This window comes from Rhipicephalus microplus, chromosome X (assembly GCF_043290135.1).
Source record: "Rhipicephalus microplus isolate Deutch F79 chromosome X, USDA_Rmic, whole genome shotgun sequence".
NCBI classification, from domain to species: Eukaryota; Metazoa; Arthropoda; class Arachnida; order Ixodida; family Ixodidae; genus Rhipicephalus; species Rhipicephalus microplus.
The window spans coordinates 106,452,075-106,471,581 of NC_134710.1; the positions used below are offsets into that span (position 1 = coordinate 106,452,075).

Sequence of the window (19,507 nt, forward strand, 5' to 3'; positions counted from 1 at the left end):
AGAGAATGTGCATCATGAGTGAGGGGCCCAGATAGGTGACTTGTTGACCTTGGGCTAGCAAGCTATATTCGTCCCAACCTCTTTTTTTTTTTTTTTTGAGGTCGAGGTCTTCACGTCTGGCAGACATGACGGTGCTCTTTGTTTTGACGTGTTTTGGCGCATCATTCCTACGCTTTGATGTTCCTGATTTTAACGCGATAGCGTTACAGAGCTCGTGTCGGAGAAAACTCGCCGGCGGCGTCGACCTTGTTGGTTGTGAGCGAAAAATCGTCTGTTCGTCTTTGACTGAAAAACAAGTTACCGAAATCGCCGCGGGAGGCCGCTACTTGTCCACGCGCGCGCGCGCAATCACACTGAAAAAGCTGCGCATTCGAAGAAGAAAAAAGTGCTCAAGGTCATGAGGCGCGGTAGTTTCTTTGCCCTGCCACCCCTCCCTGCTTAGCTTCCAGCGCTTTCGTTGGGACGAGAGACGAGATAATGCAATTGCAGCATGCGACACACCTTTGTAACTCCCCTCGCACTGGTGGACTCTTTTTTTTTTCTTTGCTCGCCCGTTTTGTCACTTCATTACGCTTTTAGTGGTTTCCTGTCTTCTAACCTTGTCTCCAGGTTTAGATTGATTCGTGTTTGTGCGCACGTGAGACACGCTGCATGTCGTGATGCCTTCTTCGTTAGTGTATAAACCCTATATAAGGGTCACAAGACACTCGAGACTCAAGCTCGCAGCCTGATTTTTCTGGCTGTACTTATAAGTATTTTCTATACATAGATCCAGTATTCTTGTTTTTGCGTCCGCATTTATGAGAAAGTGGGCAGCTAAGTTTTCTCGACTGTATGCAGCAACCAATTTCAATAGTCTACTCTCTCGTTCTTCGATACCCAGGCGCTCTTTACCCATCCCAACTACAGGATGGCCCACTGGAGACCTTTTCTAGCCAACCTCCCTGCCTTTGCGTTACATTTATCTCTCTCTCTCTCTCTGCCACCCTATTGGCACGTAATTATTGAACAACCTAGCGATAAGCCTCGATGCTATAATCAGTTCGGCCACATCAAGATACTGTCTTACATTTTTCAGTGATTCAAAAGCTTTCGGTGGTTGTTTGTTTTCGTAACATGAGACGGTATAGAAGGCTCGTGTACTCCTGGTGGTCCTGCTGTGGGTCGTCGCTTCTGCCAGGACACCACGATCCAGTGACACAGCCAACCACCACGAGGCGATGGCGTTGCCACGTATAACTCATTTACGGGGTTTGGTGATTCGGTCCCGTCAATTGCTGACTGCGCGCCAGGTGTTCACGCAGGTGGCAGCCTACGACTGCGTGTTTTTCGAAGTGCGCCGCGTATAGGAACTGAAACACAGATGTCACTAAATTCAAGAATAAGATAGAGATCCCCGGGCCTTCAGCTCCGCGAGAGAGGCTGGTGGAGAGAGAGAAAAACTTTTGTGCATCGGCACCGCTGCAGCAACACCAGGGCCAGAAAAAAGGGCGTTTATGCAGCGTGCACAAAACACAAACCGCAAGAGCTTCGGTATCGCGCTGCTTGGGCTTACAGAGAAGACGCAACCAACTATAAGACCCTGAGATATGGCCGCTACAAATTTATGCAGTGAAACGCTGCCTTCTCCCAGCGAGGCGACCTTGTTCTCAAGGCGTTGCCGCGACCCGCGCTCGCACGACCTGCAGTGCGGGCTTTGCGGGCGAGGTGCCGTCGTCTCTCGCCGCCGGTGACGCCGGTCGTTTTGTTGTGTCGGCCGCTGGGACGCGCTTCTGTCAATACGCACCAGCGGGCGTTCGCCCGTCTGTGTGTCTCATTTATCATCGGCGCTCCCAACAAAAGGCATACGCCGAACCGGAGATTCCTCCCCTCGTTATTTTCTCCTCGGCATGTCACACCTGCGCGCCTGGCCGACGACGTCGTGCATCGACCCTGGAGCGCGCCGCAGCTGCGCCTTTGGCGACCCCAGCAGCAAGTGATGTGGCGGTCATTGTTCCCTTTAAGACCGACGCGTCCCACTGGGGCTTGTCGTCGGCCAAGCGTTCCATCTTCTTCCGCGCTGGAGCAGTTTGGAGCCGGCAGTAGCCCAACAATGGGGCGTCGAAGACGAAGCGCTGTGACGGCCAGCCACTGATGCTTCGGCGTTGCGGCGGCCTATGAAAGCTCTCCCCAGCGTACCGCGTTCGGTCCTGCGACGCCGACGTTCGACTGTCCTTGCCTCCGCATTCGCGTTGGCTCGGCCGCCAGAGGGTCCTTCGCGGGATGCGCAGGAGCACTTTCTATGTGGCCTTTTCATCTACGAAACTCGCACCGACCCTTGTGTCATGCCGGTAAATGGAAAACAGAAAATCCAGGTAGAAGAAAATGCGGCCCAAACGCCTCCTTGAAAAACGAATGAGTTGTGCAGACCCAAGAGACATCGGCAACTCTGATAGGACCAAAGAACAACTATCGCAATTCTATAGACTCGGGATGCTGCCCCGCCGCGGTGGTCTAGTGGCTAAGGTACTCGGTTGCTGACCCGCAGGTCGCGGGATCGAATCCCGGCTGCGGCGGCTGCTTTTTCGATGGAGGCACAAATGATGTAGGCCCGTGTGATCAGATTTGGGTGCACGTAAAAGAACCCCAGGTGGTCGAAGTCTCCGGAGCCGCGTCCACTACGGCGTCTCTCATAAACCTATGGTGGTTTTGGGACGTTAAACCCCCCATATCAATCAATCAATCAATCAATCACTCAGACTCGGGATCCAAAAAGTAACGGTAATCAAGTGAAAATACCCTTTGTTTTCCGTTACATGGTATCAAGCTGAATCCACTTCGCCTGTCGTTGTCGTTATATACGCATAGTCAGAAACCTTGATCTACATGTTGGGTTTAACGTCCCAAAACTTCCATATGGTCATGAGAGACGCCGTAATGAAGGGCTCCGGAAATTTCGACCACCTGGGGTTTTCTAACGCGCACCCAAATCTGATCACACGGGCCTACATCATTTGTGCCTCCATCGAAAATGCAGGCACCGCAGCCGGGATTCGATCCCGTGACCTGCGGGTCAGCAGCCAAGTACCTTAGCCACTATAGATCACCGTCGTGGGGGCACAAACACGAACATTAGACAAGCTCTTGACTCACACAACGCTGGAAAGATGACAATGTTTTGATGACCTCTGTTTTTAGGGGCGAAGCTCCTAAAGCCGTGGGTTTGTCCTACTGTGACCGGTTCGTGACCGCCTAGTTTATGGATGACTCAGCAGGTGGCGCAAGTGTCACAGACAGACGGGCAGACAGATGGGCGGACGGTTTACCGATAAAACCATCCGAAGCTTCGCTCATCATTATTAAATCCGTGGATATGCTGATATATATATATATATATATATATATATATATATATATATATATATATATATATATATATATATATATATATATATATATATATATATATATATATATTTGTCTGACGAGGTCAAGCCTTAGCTTCTTCTAACGAATGCGTATTCTTAGTTGTATCTGTCGATTTCGGCTGTGCTGCGGCGTATAGATTTGATTGAATGAATTGTACCGCTAACGAGAAGGTTTCAGCAACATATACTGCATTCAGTGAAGGAACGAGCGTTTTACGCCTATATGAACACGCAAGAAGTTCAAGATGTTTCGCCACGCTGACGCCCTGCCCGCGTGCTGCAGAACGTATACAATGGTGCCACATAAAATGAAAGAAAGAAGAAAATCTGCGATAACTAGTTCTTTTTTTATAGATCTGAACCGAACAAAAAGAGTTTTATCTTTAGCAAATGATACTGCCTTGGCAGGCCGTACATGGGCAGGTTCATGGGGGTATACGTGGAGTCAGTCACACAGTGGCTCTTGGGGCGAGGACGATAGTGCCGCGATCTGTCGCGCGTGAATCATGCCAGTGGATCGAGACTGATCAGTATAGTTCCTATTGCGAAAGGGTTAATTGTCATGCACAGCACGCTCACCTTGCCACTAACAGTATTAGAAAGTTTCGCAACCTATTAAAGAGAAGTGTTAGGTGCTGTGTGTGTGTGTGTGTGTGTGTGTGTGTGTGTGTGTGTGTGTGTGTGTGTGTGTGTGTGTGTGTGTGTGTGTGTGTGTGTGTGTGTGTGTGTGTGTGTGTGTGTGTGTGTGTGTGTGTGTGTGTGTGTGTGTGTGTGTGTGTTAGTTCGACGTCATAACCCAGCGTTTAACTATCACTGCAGATGTCACAGGGAACGAAGATTTACATCACTCTTTTCTGTGGCTTTGTTGACAAAGTGATTCATCTTGGCAGCTTACAAAACAATGTTCAGATAGCTGCAAAAGTCTAAGCTCATGTTGCGCAGACAGCTGCGAAACATGAGTTATCATATCGGAGGCCTTGTACCACCGCTTTCCGTTCGTTCTGAGTATGACGGAAGGATAATGGCGTGCTTCAGTTACTCTAGAGCTTTTGGGCTGAAATAGAGTTGTTGACACAAAAAAGATAAAAAAAGAATGTCTGGTTTATCTTCACGTTGATATACCTATAGCTTAATTGAGTGAGCGGGCTGAGGCTTTGAGCTGTGTTTTTGCACCACCAGGCTCCTTGCTCTGTGCGTTGCCCAATCTTGGAAGCCGCGGAGGACCCGGCCATTTCTGTCGTTTGCCGCCGGTGTGGTGCTTTGATGCGTTGAAAGCTGGGTACACGTACTCTTAACTTTTGGAAGAAGTAATACATAAAAGACGCGCTTTTTGCTTCTGGGCGTTCAACTATACCAGAGGACAAGTACTCCCGCGTGCACAAATTGACAGCCTTTATACGCAGTGCAACTGTCCCATTCTTCACTTAACGAAATTAAGACCTCTCGCCCACTTCGCTTAGTGTTGCTTTGCGAGTTATCTATCCTCGCAGGATCGTTCTGTCCATCCAGCCATGCGGGGAGCCCGAATTCCCCACGGTGCTGTCGCCTGTAGACGTCAATCTTACGCGCTGCTTTTGGCACTTTCCGAGTGCCCTGCTGGTTTCGATTAATCTCCTTTCGCCTCGGCTGTTCGCTCAATGGCCGAGATGAGAGGCGACATGGCCCGACACAACCAACACTCTGACCGTCGTGATTTCGAAACTGGGAGTGCGCGGCTGGTACCTCCTCGCCGGGCGTTGCCTGACATGAGGCGTTCGTAGTGAGAGCGCGGCGGGATAAAGAAGCAGTCAACAAAGGCAGCTGTGTCGCGACAGCGCGGAAAGACGCAGTGGTGTTTCATCGTTGGTTGCGTGTTGCCGGCGGCTGTGTCGCGTTTTGAAATCGCGCGGCGTGCCGGCGGTCAGGATTGCTGTATGTCTGCCACACGTCGTCTGCGGTTTTGCTTTTGCGACTATTATACTTATTCTCTCTTGACGACGTTGCCTGGGTGTTTAAAAAGAAATACTTCACAGCTTCGTAAGACGTCATTACTGCATGTCAGAATATTGGCGTATGAGTGAGAAAATGAAGCAAGGTTTTCCCTCTCTCTCTCTCTCTCTCTCTCTCTCTCTCTCTCTCTCTCTCTCTCTCTCTCTGCGTGTGCGCGTGTGTGTGTGCTTTCATCGTCGATGCTTGTTGAAACTCCGCCAGATTATTTGCACGGGAATTCTCGTGTGCGCAGACTTCGCGCATGGAGGATCCCGCTGGCGTTGCGAATGTTCTTTGCTCAAGGTTTGACTTTCTAGGTGCTGCCTACTGCTACCTGCGCGTGTGAATAAACTAGTGTGGTCCTATCTAGCAATAAATTCATTCTGTATATGAGCACGGCGAAGACCGTGTCCCCCTCTGCGTTTTTTACGTTCGCCATAACCAGGAGTGCTATACATAGCTCACAGCTCCCACACCTGCTCATCCGCAGCTGTAGGCCGTAATTTAAAGACTCGCTCTATTCATATTGCCGTTAGCTAGTCTAGTGCAATGCGGCCGTTGCTGTCGCAGATGCAGTCTTCCTTTCGGTCGTTGAACGCCTCCCACGTGATAGCCTGCTACCGTCGGCTCGCTCTTCGCGCAGCGGTGTTTCTGCCGTTGCCGCGTGTATACTGATCCCTCTAACCGTTCGTATTAGTGAACTTCGTCTTTAGGGACATGTGCGGTAGCAGATGTAGGCTCCTCCCCGCGCTGGGCGCTCCAGTCTAGAGCACATAGCGGCACGGATACTATGAAAGGTAACATGCAGTGAGTGAAATTGGAACTTCGCTCTTTGCTAAACGACGTAAGTTGCAGGGCTTCACGGTTTCGAAGGTGGAGGATATGCGTGCTGCAAGAGGAACGGAGAAGACCCAACAGTCGGTGATACTTGTAATAAGCGTCCATTACGTAAGTTCGTGCCTTCTCAAGGGATGATCTTTCGCGTGCAATTTCGTGATCGCTATTGGATCTTCTTTTGTTTATCCAGCTACAGAGAACAATCGGAGTTATCGCATTGCTCGCGTATTCGCCGGGGTTTCCACTTAGCGCGCTTACTGTTTAGTTGATGTCGATGTCTTTCGCCATAACATATGCTTTGATGTGGTGGTTGTGCAAACATAGATACATACGTACGTACGTATGTGTATGCACATACATACATACATACATACATACATACATACATACATACATACATACATACATACATACATACATACATACATACATACACATACATACATACATACATACATACATACATACATACATACATACATACGCGTATTTCTTTTATCCTCATTTAGAGGTTTAGAGCTTTACGAAATTATTTGCTACCTTAGCACATTTCCGTCTCTTCGGTTGAAGTTTTCTTACGGTGATTGCTTGCATCATGGGTCGATGCACAACGACCAGAAATGTTATACTTGTTTTGTTTTGCATAGTTTGTGTGGCGGCGCCACAAGTAATCTAGCGAACAATAACAAAGTTAATTGCTCATTTATCCTCTGCAATAGCGTCACTTTTGGATTTCCCTTACCAGTACTTTAGAGCCCCTTTTTTCCCCGCATGTCCATACTCCGAAAACTGCTAGGGATAACTTGTGCCAGCATACATGATTAAAGTGAGCAAGCACAATCCGCGTCAGAATATGAGCTATAACGTGGTGGTGCTGGGATCTGTCGCTAGCGTTATTTTATAGCACATATGCCTCAGCGAAATTTCCTCAGTATCGTATCAGGTTGCGAATGAGGCGAAAGTGTAATGACGCTGGGAAGCTGCGTCTTTTTTACACTTTTCTGTGGGCTGCAAATTGGTCTCTGCTGCAAATTGTTCCGTCATTTGCCGAGAGTCGGTTATCCGATGCCCTTTATATCCTGCCTTGTTTTGATATCTTCATATATAGCGCAGTTTGTCTTTCAGCTGATCCGATTTCCTCCTCCGCTGTCTCGCTTTGTGATTGCCACCGAAGCGAGTGAATGAGAAGGAGCGAAGGACAAGAGCCGACGTTTAGGGAGGAAAGAAGGGGCTATAGTGGTCAGCGCGGGTTTCTTCGCGTCTGGAGGCGCGGCCGGCCGGAGGTCTGTTTCTATTTCGGGAGTAGCTAATTGCCGCCAGTTGGACGCGCGTGCACCGCGCACAGGTGCGCTCCGACAGCGCCACCTCTTCTCGCCGAGCTCCTCGGCTGCAAGGTCCACCTGCGCGGCCGTAATCCCGTGGATCAAGAGGGAGGGCAGACGCGCCCGCGTTTGTCGAAGTGACCTTCTTGGAAAACAAGGCGGCTAACCCGGACTTGGTTGCGCTCATCGTGCAATCCGCTTGCGCTGCCAGCAGCACAGCTCGGCGCGGCCACCGATTTGGTCGCGTCCTTGTCTCGCGCGAGTCCCGCATTTCATTCGATCGTTTTTCTTTCCCTTTTTTTGCTCCTTTTCAACTCTGCAAGCAGCCACGTGCAAGAAAAGCGAACTCCGTCAATGCCGCGCGTTACTATAGGCGCCAGGTTCGCGGTGCCACGGTTTGGCCCTCTTCTTGCTCTCCCTGGATCACTGCCACGTTTGGCTTGTGCCGCTTCTTGGGCCGCCGTGCATAGCATATGCATCGCGGGGGATCGCGAATGGTCGTTTCTGCGAGCTCGGCGCTGCTCTGCGTCCTGTTATTTAGTGCGCGCTATCATTAAAAGTAAATTGCCGCCCCACACTCGTCTCGTTTCCGCTTTCTTCGCTTTGTCCTTGCAATCTTCCCTCGCGACGCCGCTATCGGCGTTGCGAGATCAGGCGCGAGCATGCGCTCTTTGTGGCTCACTTCCAGGCCACGTCCGAAATATCGGGTCTCCCACGAAAGAAAATAATCAGATTCGCCTCCCTGTCTGTGCCTGTTGCGTCGCGCGACGGTCGCTACTATGTAGTCTATGGCGTTGCTTGAGTGGAAGTTTGCGAGTTCGATGATGATGGCGCCAGACGGTGCAAACTTGGCTCGTTTGCTTTGCTTCGGGTGCACGTTAAGTGCGCCAAGTGGTCAGTATAATTCGGGGTCCCGCTCTAGATTGCCTCTAATGATAACCCTTGCATTGGTTTGAGATGTTTAACAATGGCAGTGAATGGAAGAGGGTGAAATTTAAGTGCACAACTCTCTTGAAGGGGGGTCTTGGCGGGACGATAATGGACACATTGCCCGACTCCCATGGCTCGCACGTGCCTTCTCTTGCACGCATGTGCGCGGCTAGCTCTATGCACGCTATCCCCTCTTCAGCTCAACGGACCGAGATAAAATAAAGACTCTGCTTGAAGTTAGGCCAGCATCGCAAATAGTGCCAAGTCTGATGTCATTCTGTGGAGCTGTTAGCATGTGATTTGCCTAGAATGTAACTCAAGCACTCATTAAAAGCAGCCTTTCATATCTACACTATTTAGAGCCAATTTTTTTTCAAGCGATATTTCTTTTGATATCGATAAAAACTTGCGTGTCGCACAATTTGTTCTTTAATGTGCAATTCGGATGCACTTGGAGATGAGCCGATCATCACTGACTGGTTAAGGTTAACTGTTTCAGGCAACATTTCAAGAACGCTTGTTCGTTCAAGTATAGGTCACTGCGAATGTCCTGTCCTTCCTGTAACCTTGCGTTGTCTCGCTCCGAAATAGGCTGTCGTTTGGCATGCTCGTATGATTATCTAAGGAGAATATTCAGGTTAAGGTTAACATGCATGCATCTGCTTTATAATACGATTGGGAAGCTGTTCCATGGTTTGGAGTACATGATTCATATGACTTTGTGTTTTAGTTATTTATTTATTCAGTTCGTTCTTTCGGGGTGGAGGAACCTATATATAGTCGCCAAAGGCGTACTTAATGCGGACTCGACAAAAACAGGCGAAAAAAAAATCGCATATTTAGGCGAAAGCATGATGATGTCGTGTTATATATGTCTGCATGCGTGAAATCTGATTGAAAAAAAAAATACTCCCTTGCGCGGAACTTTGCGCTCTGTAAACAGCTGGTCATTAAATCCCACATTCAGCGGCGATAAAATATTGTAGACTTGATCAGGTCGGCGATGCACTCATGCAGTTATCCTATAGCGTAGACAGCAAAAACCATGCGACATCTTCTATCTTCGCGGAAAGTCTAGTCTGATGCGCCGTCGCTTAGCGTTGCTGCTTTCACATTTTACATGTATACGTGACCGGAGACATAGTTGGCGGCCCCTGATGCAAAAGTCACGGCGCTGAAGCAAGGGCGAAAGGAACGCGAGCGACTATTGTCGCTGGTTTTTAGGGCACGGCGAAACAAAAAAAAAATGTGTACAGTGTGGTAGGTGTCGTTTTCTTTCGAGTCTCGCGCATATACCCTGTAAGTCCGCGATGTTAACTCTGTTTCTTCTGTGAACGCCGTGATTTCCCCGAAGGATTAGCCCATTTACATGAAAGCATTACGTGAACCTCTCGGGCCGTGTCGCATTCCCCCTGGTGTTTCGTAATAGGTTTACTCAAGTGAAGGCTCGCGCGCCCGCAGCAATTCGACAGCGCTCACCGTTGGCGCGCGATGTGTGATATTAATTCAGAGGAGCGCGCCATTCGGGCGGCCGTCGTGGATTGCACGGAAGCCCTAATTGTGGCCCAAGTTACGGGGCGTTACGTAAAGCGCCGCACGCCTGCGGCTCGAGGCGCATCTGCCAACGCTATTACGGGCATGCACGTCTCGGGAAGCCGACGTGTGGTGACATCCTGCGTTGTCGGTGCCCCATTCGCAGACTGCGCGGCTTTCACCGAGGTGCGAAGCGCCCGACCTTGCGTGACATTAGTGCGGCCGCGGCGCTAGCAACAAGTGCGACCCTGACGCGCAGAGCTGCAGACGCCGCCGTTGCGCCATGGGCGCCCCTGTCTGGTGCTCCTCCGGCGGCGCATTGCTTTGCGTACTGTAAGGGACTTTTGGCGTCTATCTGCCTGTCTATCTAGTAGCTGCTTACGTTTGGGTGCTCTCGTGATCACCCCCCTAACTTGGTTTGAACCAAAATTAGCACTGGAGAGTCAGATGGTTTGACGAAGAATTCGACGCGCTGGTCAAGACATGAATAATGTTGCGATCCTGTCGCTTACGTCGTCAAAGACTTCCCGCCAAAAAATGACACATACCCGCGGGCAGGTATATGCCACTGTCTGGAGGGTATGTGCCACAGATGATTGACAGTACCTACCCAGGAATTCGACGAGAACACACGTGGGCGATTTTAACGCGTGAGCGTTCAGAAAAACCTGACATTGGTAGCGTTGAGCCGACGAAGGCAAAAAAATAAATGTCAGGTTTCCAGCAGGAATCGAAGCAAAGCATTCTGCGTGACAATCACGTATTCTACCGCAGAGTCACGCCAGATACTACTTTTCCAGTAGCTCCTAATGTTCGTGAAACGTCAATTGTGGTGGCAGTGTGGGCTACCCAATTTTATAAACATTACATATGTACGCCATATTGATACAGCGGTTCCGCCGGGATTACGTCAATTGTAATTGGGTGCCATGTGCTGACGTCGATTCATGTAGCAGTGTCCAGGGCTACCATACTCGCGAGTACCAACGCTTCATATATGCTTATCGCGTCTGGTGTTGCTAATATGGCCATGTTCCCGTTGGCATCGTTGCGCAAGTGCAAACAACTGTTTATATAAATGTTTGCAACGCTTCAACATACGGCTGTGCGTGCAACATTTATAGATGTAATTAGCGTCATTTCATGACGTCTCGCTGAATGAGAAAATTACAAATCGGTCACCTTCCCTCCGCATATGGTTCGCATCCCCAAGGCACGTCGGATCTGCCGAACTTTCTTTCTTTATTTTTGGGACAGCAATTATAGGTGGACGCGAAGGGAAGTGCATAAGGTGCATAAGCGCCGTTGCCGTTGTCGTGCTGTGTAGGAGTACATAGCGCGAGGGTTGTTTCAGGCCCTCCAAAGACGCCGACTGTGTTTTGCTGTCACTCGCGCGCGCACACGTATATACGCACATGGTGTTCCCAGTATACTGTAGTAGCTGCTACTAATTTTTTTCGTTATTGAGGTGTAGTTAAATAGTCCCAGTACGTTTATAAAACGAAAATACTCAGCAGTATATATATATATATATATATATATATATATATATATATATATATATATATATATATATATATATATATATATATATATATATATATATGGGGTTCTTTAACGTGCACCCAAATCTGAGCACACATTTCCGCCTCCATCGAAAATGCAGCCGCCGCAGCCGGGATTCGATCCCACGACCTACGGGTCAGCAGACGAGCACCTTAGCCACTAGATCACTGAGGCGGGGCCCTTTGAAATTGTGTAGTGACGTAATGGCAGGCCATTATATGGCTTCGCTCTTCGTTCTTGTTACCTTTACCTCGTTGTAATCACCACCTTATCGAGCACGAACTCATGCATTGAAAACTTGTTGCTATTTTTAGTTTAACTAAATACTAGAAATCGCTGCCTAGAGAAGTACGCTTTCTTCCTTTTTTTTATCTCTTTCCTTTCTATTATTCCCCCTTTACCCCACCCCAAGTGATAGCCAACCAAGCCAAGCTTGGTTAACCTCCCTGCCTTTCGTCCCTATTTCTCTCTCTCTCTTTTCCACAATTTATTAATACATCTTTTTGGGTCTGCTTGTTTTCTCTCGGGCTGTACGTAATTTGTGAACGTAACTTCACGAAGTTTGTTATTTCACAGTTTTTTTAAACAACATTCAGAAACAATAAAAAAAGCACCCGTGCAAAGCTGTATATTTAACCATTAAATGCATTTGTAAATTTAGCCTTTAGATTTTATAAGTCAGTGCATGTTTTCTCTAAGTTTAATTATTACGCCAGTCAATTTTGCCGCCGCAATATTTCTGCACGGCAGTGTTTGCTTGACACGCTTCTTAAGCGGGTTTCTAGTATTTCTTGATGCCTAATTCGCAGAGAAATGGAAGAAGTAGAGCACACTTTAAGTATTGTCATCTAAATTGGAATATTGCCTTTTCACACAACATCGACAATCTGAATAGGAGCACAGCCTTCCGCGTCTAACCCAAGTGACGATGGCTCCACCTGGAAGGGAGAGATGTGATTGTGGGGCATGAGAGCCATGGCAGCTTTCTGCCTTTGAACGCGATGGAGTTAAAGAGTTCGTTTCGCAGAAATTCTGGTGTGGGCGTCGTTCTTTGTGAGCGAAAAATTATCATCTTATGCGTGACTAAAAAGTCGAGAACGCTGCAAATAAAAATAAATAACCGATAAAAAGAAACTCTGCAGTAAAGTGGGGACCTAACTAGGCTTGTGGGGGTCCGAGTGGGGATCGAGTCCGGGTCGTTTACTTGGGAAGCACACGTCCTCGCCTCTGCTTGTGGAAACAGGGAAAGAACTTCCTCTGCTTGGAAATGCAGGGAAGGTAGCTTTCATGCTTCACAAACACACGCGTCCTGTATACATGCTTCTCAATGAAACATAAAATATTGCAGTAGTAATGCGTGGTCAAGCGTCCATTGCCAACTGGCGTCAGAATTTGTGATTATCATATGGCTCCGTGGTTGAAAGCCGGTACCCCACGACAAAAGGCACACACGCTACTGCGCCTATTCCATCAAGGTCACGTAATGGGTGCATAGCAAATTCGAACAGGTTTCATGCACGAGGTGTTTAAAATACGCTATACGAACAGGATGTCGCTGTCGCGTTCGTATCCTAAAGGCCAAGCTTTAGGGTCCCCTAGTTTTTCGCGCTGCTGTCATGGACTTTGCGCACACGCCACTACATATGTACAGCAATAATTCCTTCTGAGCTGTTTTTGTATGCACCGCTGTGAGTAGAACGAGCTGTTAAAGTTCAAGCTAAAGTTGTCTACTATTCCAAAGACTGTGATGGTTTTCTCGTCCAGACTCTTACCGTGCGCCAACATCGTGGTGTGGCGGCGATACGGGCGGAAAGAACGGCGATGTGGGCGAGTTGGTTGATGTACAGTACCTCCCACTGTTAACGGGAAGACTCGAATGTGCACCATCAATGTTGCTGGCCCTCTAACAGCAAGTGGCAATGAAAACACTGTGCATGCACATTACTAGTCTTTGAAGAGGAGTAACTTTCAACCACCAGTAGTCTTATTCATATATAATCTACTGTGCTTCCGTAAGATAGCGAAATCTAGATATGTCGTGCACTCAGGTGTTCCCTTTGACAGTGAACGCGTTTCTACATATGCAAGAGCTTGCAGCGCAAGCTCGTAAGTGCTGAAATAAAGGTAGTACAGCGAAGAAAGGAAGACAAAGAGGTATGGGACGCGCACTGTAACTCCCATGCGTCCCTCATTGCATTCCTTTCTTTAATTTTCGCCCAGGTTCAGTACTTACGTGGTTGCGCTGCAAGCTCTTGCTTATATGGACGTCTGCGTGGGGCGTGAGGCATAGAAAGAAACGGAAGAGGAAAGGAAGAGGACGTACCAGGTTGGGTATACCCTACTTTTGGTGAGTCGAAAAAAAAAAAGGTAATGGCAAGGAACATTTCAGAAATAATAACAATAAATGCGACGCTTCTCATTGTGCGAGCGTTGCGAGTCGTCATAATAGCTGACATGAGGGCCCGCTCTTTCCTGTCATGTGCCGCGACGCGTTAACGTGTTCCAGCCGCGTATATAGTTAGAAGACCCGTCAGGGGAGTCCAAGCGCTTAACCTCGCTATCGTTGTCAATGCTTCGGGCGACACTGCCAACCATCTTTCATGTTGTTTTTTTTCTGCTCCCCGTGTGGCGCCGGTGGGGGCTGCTTTTGTGCGCGCGCAGCAGAGGGGTGAACGTGCCCCGTCGGCATGACTAACGGCCTTCGAAAGCCACGCCGGGGTCACGGCCAGATCGAAGCTGCGGCGCGAAGCTCTCCCACCTGTCCTGCAGTCCGTCTCGCGGCCGCCGCCGCGTGCTCTGATTTATCCCGCCGCTGTTGATGAGCCAGCTGTATGCCTCTGCTGGTCGATGACACCGGCGGGAGCGCGGCGCAACCCGCCGCCGGTTCCTGACCTGCTAGGCAGCTGTTAGTAAGCGTCAGGGAGAAAATTCGCCCGGCTTGATATTTCCCGATGGAAGCGTATTCCGCTCTCTCTCTCAACACGAGCGTGTGGGACGTTCTCTGGCTTCATGTCTGTACAGATGACTAGCGGGCACTTGTCGAAGACACTGGGGCCCACGGCGGTGAATTGATCAAACTAATACGTTGCAGCACGGCCGGTCTGGAGCATTTAGACCGGCCGTGGTTTCGGCTATAGTATACATTACTCGTTCATATATAGTGGGCGAATTAGCCGCCGTAGAGTTGAAACTCTAGCGGTACACTGTTATACTAAACTTTGTTAATACACATTTCTGGTGCGCTACCATGAAAACTCGTTAGCTTCTCATATACCGAATCCGCCCCTGCGCAGGGTAATCGTGCTGGTGGATGCTAGCCCCCCCCCCCCCTTTCTTTTTTTTTTTCGTCGTTGCGCTGGCGCTAGTGCCCATCACTTCGGTGAGTAATGAATTATTCACGAAGTACGTCACACTAAAGTTATAATATGTGGAGTTTTACGTTTTAAAAGCACGATATAGTTATGAGAGACGCCATAGTGGAGGGCTCCGCAGAATTTTACCATCTGGTGTTCCTTAGAGTGCACTGACAAGGCGCAGCACACGAGACTAGCGTTTCGCCTCCACAGAAATGCGACCGCCACAGCCGGAATCGGAACGGCGACCGTCGGCTCTCCAGCTGAGCACCGTATAGCAGGTACACCACCGCGGCGGGTATGTTGAACAAAAGTGGCGGGAAGGTGCTTGACGAGAAGGGCGTTGTGGCTGTCGGACAAAGTATATGCTTCGCGGGCGCCGGAAACGTGCTCGTAACTAAAGCGGAGTCCGATGTGTTGCGCAGGCAACAAATCGATGTACCCCGGAGATGCACACACGAGCGCGCAACCTGTGCTTGAGCTTAAACGGCGATGACCGCCAATTTTACCTCTATACCCAGCTGCCCAGATGCAGTATTGCGAGTTTCTTCGAGCTTGCAGTATCGTAGTAATGCCGGATCGGTTCTAACCTGCGTGTAGCAATCCATACCAGCATTTTTGTTTTCTGTCTGAGGTGACAACATTAAAAACAGGTGTGTAACCTCTTGGGTAGCTTGACAGTAGTGACACGCGGATGGACCTAAGCGTGCAGATTTTTACTTACATTCGTCATGGATAAACTATGTGCATTTCTGAGCTTGTTGAACACATTGACCTTGACGTATCGTTGTGCAGTTTGTATGCCAGTGAACAATTTTCAGTGGTGTTAATCATGAAATTCCTCCATCACTTCGTCGCATTCAGCCGTAACACGCAGTAGTTCTTTCTACCTTTATCCCGTAACAAAGCCACGACGACGTGCGTAACGAAACGCACGCATTCTCCATAGCACATCTTTTGGAAGCATACTCTTGCTGAGATTGAGCTTAAAAGACACGATGAAGATGCCTCTATAGCTCAGAGTGATGAATTCGACGTCATGTCGGCCTTAACAGCCAGAAAGACGGACGGTTAGCTATCGCCTTGTGCCGTCCAGGATTTTTATTTGCCCGTCTCTCTAGCACCTGGTGAACCGAGAAAAAAAACGAAGTCTCGTCTCGCACGTGCATGTAAATGAGTCTTTATACTAGCCAGATTTCTATGATTCCAGTTTGTATAGCTCACGAGCTCGTCGTTTCTCGCAAAATGTTCGCAGTATATAATGTGGGACACGTGATACCTCGTCGTCTAAATATACGCGAAAAGAACCGCCACGGAGCCGGCTCTTGGAATACGGCGATGCGCCATCTGCGACTCCATTCTGCTCTCTGCAAACGGCCTGTTTAGCTACAGGTGATCCGTGAAATGCCGGCAAAGCGGCGGAAGTCACGTGAAGGTGTACGCGTTTAGAAAGCGAGCGTGTTTTGACGTCCAAGGTATTTGGCAGTCTGCCTGCTTTGACGTCTAAAATCCGCGCCCGTCTCGATTTCGCGTGCATCCTATCCGTGCTTTTCCCTCGAAATGCGTGTCCCTACCTCTTATGGCTCGTTCACACTGAGCATTCCGGCCGCCAAAACGGCGCCGAATCCGATTCGGCGGTGGCGAGATCCGCCGAAAGGGCCCCCCCCCCCTCCGCGCCTATTGCGTCTGCCGCCGGATCGGCTCGCCACGAACCAATAGGAGCGCTAGCCGAGGAATTTGACAAAATGGCGGCCAAGTCCGACTCGCTCGTAAGTTAACGTGCGCTCGGCAGAAATGCTCATTGAGCCGGTGCGCAGCCACCCCGTCCTATACGACGAACGCCACCCCAAGCACAAGAACAGCTTGCTAAAGGGCGGCTTGTAGAATAACATAGGAAACGAGCTCGGATTGACTGGTAAGTACCAGTTTCTCTGCGTATGTTGCTTTGCTTTTTAAATCGCGACCAGCTTGAGATGTAGTTGCCTTTCTTTTCCGTGTTGCAACGAGCGTTGAAACGCGCAAAACAACAGCAAAAACAAAAATCACAGCATATTCTCGGAGTGAGTGATAATGTGTGGGACGAAGAGTCCGTCCGTCCGTGCGCCCGTCCGCTCCTATCCTATTAGAGCACGCATCGGACGGTTGGACGCTTCCCCCCACTCATATTCTCTCCGTGGATACGCTGGCTACGCAGGATGGAAGGACGACCGACCTGGTGGCGCTCCAAGGAGCTTCTCCCCTAAGAGATCTATCCCTTCACGGGCGCAGGGAAGTTGCGAGCCGGCGAGAACATCCGGGGAGCAGCGCATCCATCCCGCGCTCGCCTCGAGGTGGATTGTTCACTGGGCTATGGCTGTTCGGTAAAGTTCGGCGGTGCTGCGCGCGTCCAGTGCGAACAACGCTGCGTTTCGGCGACAGGAGAATTTCGCACGCTGTAGAAAGTGGATTTTTCAGTGTGAACTAGCGGTTTCGGAGCGAGCAGTTGCTGTGGGGCTTCCGAGTTCGTGGTTGAAGCTTATCTGCGACGACTGGAGAGAGGCTTCGAATCCCGCCTTAATGAGCCTGCGCGGCGATCGGAGTTGATACAGTTTGCCATATGGACTATGGCGGCTGCGGTGCTCGGCGAGTGGAGGCAGAGGTTTCTGGAGATTCCAGGCGTGTACAATGGCAAAGGGAATGGGCCGAGCGCAAAGGAAAACGGCGTAATTGTACAACTGCGAATGATTGTACAGCGTTGAGCTGTAAGCGCGCGTTCAATGTTCATTAATCGTAATTATAGCCGTGCGAATGCTTTTTAACGTTATATAGGGGTGTTGGCATCACCATGAAGCGTAACCATGAAACGGTCATTAAAATGATCACTCCGTCGTGTTGCAAACGTTCAGAGATTCCGAGTGTCTGTTTTTCGCCGCGCTACGGCTAACCACCTGATACTTGCTTCGAGTGACAGAGGGCGATGAGTTTACCACGCGTTGTATATACTTGGCTGCCGACCCGCGAGTCGCGGGATCGAATCATGGCTGCATTTTCGATGGAGGCGAAAATGCTGTAGGCCCGTGTGCTCAGATTTGGGTGCACGCGTTAAAGAACCCCAGGTGGTCGAAATTTCCCCGGAGCCCTCCACTGCGGCGTCTCTCATTATCATATATGGTGGTTTTGGGACGTTAAACCCCACATATCAATCAATTAGAATTGCCATTGATTTCCGTCGTCTATCCGCAACACGTTTACCCCCGCGTTCTCCGCGCCGTTTACCGCTCATTGCAGCTTACTTTTGCAATTGCTTTATGCAATTTCGCTAGGCGTCCGTTTCTTTATGTTCTTTATCGCCGTGGAAGGTGATAAGCAGACACGTTATCTCGGTCTTGTTTTCATATGCGTGCGGTCAGTTTGTCGTTGCGGTAGCACGACACTATATTGCCTTTAGGTGAGCATTACGTCTGGTTTGTTAACGCTTTTCAGCGAATACCACTGTTTTTACGTGAGACTGTAAATATCAGTCGGCTTTTTCACTAGTGGCATCGAGAATCCCCCCCAAAGTGAAAAAAAAAAAACGAAACAAACTATTTTGCTATTGCAATGTAACAGAGTCGTTAGTTATCACTCCGGATAGACAACCTACTATTGGCTTTTATGCGAAATATATATGCACAGCGATACGACATCTAAGCTGCTTTTCAGCCCCCCTCCCAACACACACGCGTGCGCGCACGCATTTTTTTTCTCTACAGAACAAATACTCCCATATATTATGGCATTGCTCATCTTACGCAAAACAGAGAAAAAAATGTGTTGCGGTGTGATACGTATTTCAGCGAGACCACGTCAGTGTTGTGATATGTGGGGTTTAACGTCCCAAAACCACCATATTATTATGAGAAACGCCGTAGGGGGAGGGCTCCGGTAATTTAGACCACCTGGGGTTCTTTAACGTGCACCCAAATCTGAGCACACGGGCCTACAACATTTCCGCCTCCATCGGAAATGCAGCCGGGATTTGATCCCGCGACCTGCGGGTCAGCAGCCGAGTACCTTAGCCACTAGACCACCGCGGCGGGGCGGCCACGTCAGTGTCACCAACAATATAGGCCGTATATCCAGTATAACATAATGAATTAACTTCACAAACTTCGTGCATAAGCATGTCTGGGCGTTCAAGGATACGGCAGTTTATGAGCATGAATTTTATCATGTTGGTATTGTGGCCTCGGTGTTCCCGTTTAACCTTCTGCCTTGGCTCTGGATAGTGATCGGAAGCTTTAAATTTACAAAAATTAATGTCGCAGATACAGGAAGAGCTACTGAAGGCCGAATAGAAAGAAAGAAAAAAAAATACACCAAACGGTAGCTGACAGTAGGGGGTGCAAGACGGCTGTTGTCTGCGCGCGACTAGACGTCTGTAACAAGACTTGGAAGGCAGACTCCATTGTCATCGCCCAGGATCGGCGAAATGGGATCGACGGCGCAAAAACCGTCGGAGAGCTGGACAAAAGATTCCGTGTCTACGAACAAGTGTAGCGCGTTTCTGCCTGGCTCCGTTGCACGGGGACGCATTGTTCGAGACGCTTCGTGGGCGGACGCGACGGCGTTG

At 49.3% G+C, this 19,507-nt stretch overlaps 1 protein-coding gene across 2 annotated transcripts in view; it reads left to right on the top strand.

The window, feature by feature from the left end:
* LOC119176772 (protein TMEPAI-like) overlaps positions 1 to 19,507 on the top strand; it is a 76,218-nt gene that overhangs the window by 32,090 nt on the left and 24,621 nt on the right. The window contains exons 1-2 of one of the 2 annotated variants that reach the window (XM_037428128.2): positions 5,548 to 6,172; positions 6,231 to 6,323. The exons of the other annotated variant lie outside the window; for it this stretch is intronic. Coding sequence (XP_037284025.2) covers positions 6,166 to 6,172; positions 6,231 to 6,323 — 100 coding nt within the window. The 5' untranslated portion in view covers positions 5,548 to 6,165. Of the gene's footprint in view, positions 1 to 5,547; positions 6,173 to 6,230; positions 6,324 to 19,507 lie in introns of those variants that run through there. 2 annotated transcript variants of the gene reach the window in all.